The sequence below is a fragment of the Octopus bimaculoides genome, chromosome 5 (assembly GCF_001194135.2).
Source record: "Octopus bimaculoides isolate UCB-OBI-ISO-001 chromosome 5, ASM119413v2, whole genome shotgun sequence".
In the NCBI taxonomy this organism is placed as follows: Eukaryota; Metazoa; Mollusca; class Cephalopoda; order Octopoda; family Octopodidae; genus Octopus; species Octopus bimaculoides.
Window position 1 is genome coordinate 78,370,970 of NC_068985.1, and position 5,750 is coordinate 78,376,719.

The 5,750-nt window shown below is 37.8% G+C and overlaps 1 protein-coding gene across 1 annotated transcript in view; it reads left to right on the plus strand.

The window, feature by feature from the left end:
- The window catches only part of LOC106869255 (AP-5 complex subunit zeta-1), a 69,929-nt gene that overhangs the window by 48,915 nt on the left and 15,264 nt on the right, over positions 1–5,750 (plus strand). The window contains exons 11-12 of the mRNA XM_014914920.2: positions 1,055–1,138; positions 2,027–2,214. Coding sequence (XP_014770406.1) covers positions 1,055–1,138; positions 2,027–2,214 — 272 coding nt within the window. The remainder of the gene's footprint in view (positions 1–1,054; positions 1,139–2,026; positions 2,215–5,750) is intronic.

Here is a 5,750-nt window from a genome sequence, read left to right on the forward strand (position 1 = left end):
ATTAGAACAGCAGGAGTCAACCACAAGCTATGGGAATAGAGCCCATATAGTAGTAGTAGTAGTAACAGTACCCATATATATATATATATATATATATATATATATATACGACCGAAGCTTTGTGATTGAATTTGGTAGGCGGAAGTTACTGCCGTGTGTGTATATGTCTGTGTATGTGCTTGTGCCTCTCTCCCAGAGAGTGAGAGGGGGATATATATATATATATAGATATATATATATATATACAACAAGCTTCCACATAATTTCCATGTATCAAACTTATTCACAAGGAATATGTCAGTCCAGAGCCACAGTAGAAGGCTCTTGTTCAAAGTACCCTAGAGTGGGACTGAACCTTAACCACACAGCTATGCCATTGCCAATCATCCTTCCTATCACTGACCGCTCAGCTTCAAGTCAGGCAACTGGGGCTATTAAATGCAATATGCTTCAATCAATTCCAGTAGTTAAGTTAGAACTCCTAACCATGTCCTCTGTGGTAAAACCTCTTTCATCTCACAGTTGTTAACCCTTTAGGGTTCAGATTAATCTGTTAAATGTAATACTTTTTTCACTCAAATTGTTTTGAATTAATCATATATTATCTTACAGCTTTGAAGTTTCGACGGTGTGATAGTTTATTCTTAGACTGTCAATGTAGGTTAGGTGTGAGAGGCTGGATATGGCCAGTTTGAATGTAAATCATGTAGGATATTTGGGCCGGATATGGCCAGCTTAAACAGTAAAAAGCATTTTCTTTTTTGTTTTTAAGATTGTCTGGCAGCATTTTTACATAAAACTGTAATCATTTTTGTTTATCATTGTCATCTTCCTTCCTTAACTTTCAAGATTTATTAGAGCAAATTTCAAAAGTGTGTTCATGTAGTAACTATAATGTGCCATATAGTAATTATAACATATCACACAGTAATTATGATATCCGTTATAATAATTATGTACTATGTTTTATGTAGTGACTGTAATATACCATGTATTGACTATTCTGTACCACATTGGACTGTAATGTGCTAAGTGAGTAAATTTCTCACTGCAGATCCTTGCTTGGAATCCTCCAACGTTTGTCAAAGAATTTGAAGACCTTTTACCTGCCATGATTACTCAGAGTACAGCACTTGAGGTATAACTCACTTTTGTTTGTTTGTTTATTTGTTTTATATGAAATGTTAATGTGGTTGAGGATACTGTAAAATTGGGGATATTTATTCTGTTTTTGATACTGAATTTTTTTTATTTGCATACCAAAGTTAGATAAAGAAATCATCAAAATGATGTCATAAGCCAGAGTTGAATAATGGCTTCATTTCATATTTCCCCTAAAGCCACAATTGCCCTCATTCAACCTGCAGCAATTCTTTCAATTACAATTGATGGCAAAAAGAAAGTGTATATATAGGCACAGGAGTGGCTGTGTGGTAAGTAGCTTGCTTACCAACCACATGGTTCCAGGTTCAGTCCCACTGCGTGGCACCTTGGGCAAGTGTCTTCTACTATAGCCTCGGGCCAACCAAAGCCTTGTGAGTGGATTTGGTAGACGGAAACTGAAAGAAGCCTGTCGTATATATGTATATATATATGTATGTGTGTGTGTTTGTGTGTCTGTGTTTGTCCCCCTAGCATTGCTTGACAACCGATGCTGGTGTGTTTATGTCCCCGTCACTTAGCGGTTCGGCAAAAGAGACCGATAGAATAAGTACTAGGCTTACAAAGAATAAGTCCCGGGGTCGATTTGCTCGACTAAAGGCGGTGCTCCAGCATGGCTGCAGTCAAATGACTGAAACAAATAAAAGAGTAAAGAGTATATAATTGATGGCAAAAAAAAAATGTTTTAATTAAAAATAAAACAAGCTGTTTCTGTAGTTTTGCATGATAATGGTTTTATATTCTATTGACTTAGACTCAGAAGATATATGTAACATTTGTCCAATGTAGAATGTACAACATGAATATATTTTCCCAATCTGTTTGCTCTTATATGTTCTTATTACATCCTGATGTTTGTTTCCAGGTATTCCACCGTCTTTTAGAGCTTCCATGTTTGACAGCGCTTCTTGAAGCAAGTGAGAAATTGAAGAAGGGTGATGTAAACAGCATTGAACCCGACTCTTCTGTCCAGGCTTTACAGAAATCTGCCTACAACCCTTTATTTAATTTCATCATGAGTCCAGACAGTGGCCATGGGGACACAATCAACAGGTAAATAAAAATTCACCTGCCTGTTGAGACTAGGATCCTTTTCAACGATGACTAACCATTGACAATTTTGACCTCTACCATGGGTACAAGACCTTGAATTTGGTGGGGATCTATAATCACAAGCTGGCAGAATTGTTAGCATGCCAGACAAAATGCTAACCATCATTTCATCTGTCTGCATGTTCTGAGTTCAAATTACATCAAGGTTGACTTTGTCTTTCAACCTTTTAGGGTTGATGAAATAAGTACCTGTTAAACACTGGGATTCAATATAATCAACTAGATCCCTCCCACCAAAATTTCATCCTTTGTGCCTATAGCAGAAAGGAATATTATCAATCTATTACATAATTGGTGCTTTATTTTATGTACTCTGAAAGTTGATCTTAATAGAATTTGAACTCAAAATGTAATCTAAATATAACTAGGCATTTTTTCTGATACTCTAACCCAGTGTTTCCCAACCTATTTTCTCCCAGGCCCCACTATAATTTTCCAGAAAAATGTATGCCCCACCAGTGGCATATGTAAAAAGATTAATAATTTATTGACTTCTAGTAATTATATACTTTCATTAAAGACATATTCACACTAGGGTATTAGAATAGCACTATACTGTCTTTACACAGTATGCTTGGCTGGAGTGATTGGTTTGGCTAGGCTGAGTATAGGATGTAGTTTGTTTGCTGGGTAAAAACGATTTTCACAATTCCATGTCCCACTTAAAAAAAAAAAGAAAAAATTTTGGGCTTTCAGGCTCTACTGGTGGGGTGCATGCCCCATGTCGGAAATCACTGCTCTAACTATTCTGTGAATTAACTGGAAAGTATTATTGAAACTTAGTGGATGAGGTAGTTAAGGTTGTTGACTTTAATTGTTGACTAACTTTGCAATAACTTATTGTCTGCCATACTTGTGTTTGGTATAGTTCACTGCTTGGTTGGGATATTATCTCAATTGCATACTTTCTCATTGATATGTTGTGCTTTCAAGATATGGTAGCCCATTCAAGTTAGGAGCTGTGCTCCACATCCCATAGTAAGAGTGTGAAACACATTACTTTTGAATTTCCGAACATAGCATTTGTATCTGAATCAGTAATGTGAACTGGGTTACAAAGAAGTGTGTGGTTGCCACATGAGAAGGTACAGCATGTACTTTCCACATGAGAAGATACTGTGTTGTTGCCACATGGGTAAGACAATGTATCAGTGCCACATGGGAAAATACAGTGCATGATGGTCATATAGGAAGGTGCAGCATATATTTTCTACTTAGGAAAATTCTGTGCAGTGGCCATGTGGAAAAACATCATAATTATCATACAGGAAGATGCAGAGTGTATTTGCCACATGGGAAGCCTCTGTAATTGCCTCATGGGCAATGCAGTGTGAAGATGCCACATGGAAAAAAAATGTATAATTGCCCCTCAGGAAGGTACAGTGTGTATTTGCAACATGGAATTCCTCGTGGGAAATGCACTATGTATAGATGTCACATTGGGAGACATTGTAGGGTGTGCTGAAAAGTTCCTGGTTTTGAGGGTATTGTGAAAGGCCTGGTTGTGGAGGCCCAACATTCTGAGTTTTTTTACAGGGCTTGGAAAAACTGAAGGACCACTGCAGTAAGTGTGTGAATCTCAGAGGAGAATGTGTTGAATAAAATCATAACTAACTGATCCTTCTGTATGTCCTTTTACCCACAGCCAGGAACTTTTCAGCAACACCTCATATAATTGTTGCATAGGAAGGCACAGTATGTATTTGCTACATGAGAAGACACAGTGTATGGTTGTTGTCAAGCAGAAAGACATACACGATTAGAATGTAGTTGTTAATTGATAGACGAAGAGAGAGAAAGAGAGAGAGTGTATATACAGGGTGTGATGGGTAAATCGTCACCATTTTATACTTTTAATTTCCAGCATGCACATTGTTTGTTTTGTTTTGTTGTCTACACAGTATAGTAGAGTCAGTCAGGAACTGTCTGTGAGAAAAACAGCACCCTGATGCAATTCACTCTGCCAGAAATTTGTAAACAACATGCTGTACTGCTTGGCATTCACACCAGAGGCTCCAATACAAACATTTCAGAGTGTTTGGTGTCAATCTGAGGACAGTGCAGAGGATTTGGAAAGAGTTGGATGAGTCTAATGGTGACTACAATGGTACAGCAGCTCAGAAAACTCACTCTGATTGTTTTGATAAGAAAAGAACTACTGAATTTGTTGGTAAGATCCAGACCATGATTGACAATGATCTCTCTAAGTCAATCAGGTCCATCAGCAGAGACATGGAAGTGTCTGAGTTTCTTATCAGGCAAGTAGTACATGAAGACATTTGGTATTTCTCATACAAGATGAGAGATGGCCAATTTTTATCCTAAGCCATCAAGGACAAGAGGAAAGACCATGCTACGAAGCTTTTGAACAAACTCAAGCATCCCCTCCAACTGAACATGCTTTGGTTTTTCCCAAATGAGAAAACTTTCTGCCAGTGTCAGATGGTGAACACACAGAACAACCATTGGCTTGCTGTGTCCCCAAAACATGTACCAAGAGTGATAAAAATCAAACATCCAGTCAACATCATGGTGTTTGGAGTGATCACTAGTGATGGCGACATTATGCCTTCATTCATCTCAGTCTATATTCAGCTATAAATAGTCTCAACACAGAGGCTTACATCAAGTGCCTGGAGGAGGTAGTGCTGCCCTGGGTCAAGATGGTAGCTGCTGGAAGACCTTATGTCTAACAACAGGACTTTGCACCATGCCACACAAGCAGGAGAACTCAGCCATGGCTGTGAGACAATTACTGTGACCACATCACTCCTAACATCTGGCCACCTAACTCCCCAGATGGCAACCCCCTTGATTATTATGTGTGGGGTGCAGTTGAGCAAGAGGCCAACAAAACTCTTTGTAACACCAAAGATAAACTAAAGGCAAGGATTACGGAGGCATTCACCAACTTAAACAAAGAGACCATCCAGAAGAGTTGCAGGAGATTCCAAAGTCGTCTGGAGGCCATGGTTGAAGCCAATGGCGATTTTATTGAATAAATTTACACTTTAGTATTTCAAGATATTTTTATGTAATTTTGGAAAATATATGTTAAAATGAGATGGCAGTGTTATTTTCTTCCATTTTTGGATTTGGTTTGCAAGATTCTTTATGTGAGTTCATGTGTTGAAGCATATTCTGTTGTGTCTGCAGAGAGTCATTCTCTTTTAGTGCTTTATAATTTAACACACTCACTGGTAAAGTTTCCTCTCATTTACTTATTTATTTTTCTAAAATTTTCGTTGCGTCTTGTAACCTTTTCAATAGTTGTTGACTCTGTCCATTATCCGAGCTATGTTCTTTTTGTTTGTTTATGTGTATGGGTCAGTGTGTGTGCACATACACATGTATGTATGTATGCATGCATGTAAGTGTGTGTATGCATGTATGTGTGTGTGTATATTGTGTGTATGTTTGTATATATTTATTCTGCATATTCATGTGTTGGTATGTTTTTATGTGTGTGTGTGTGT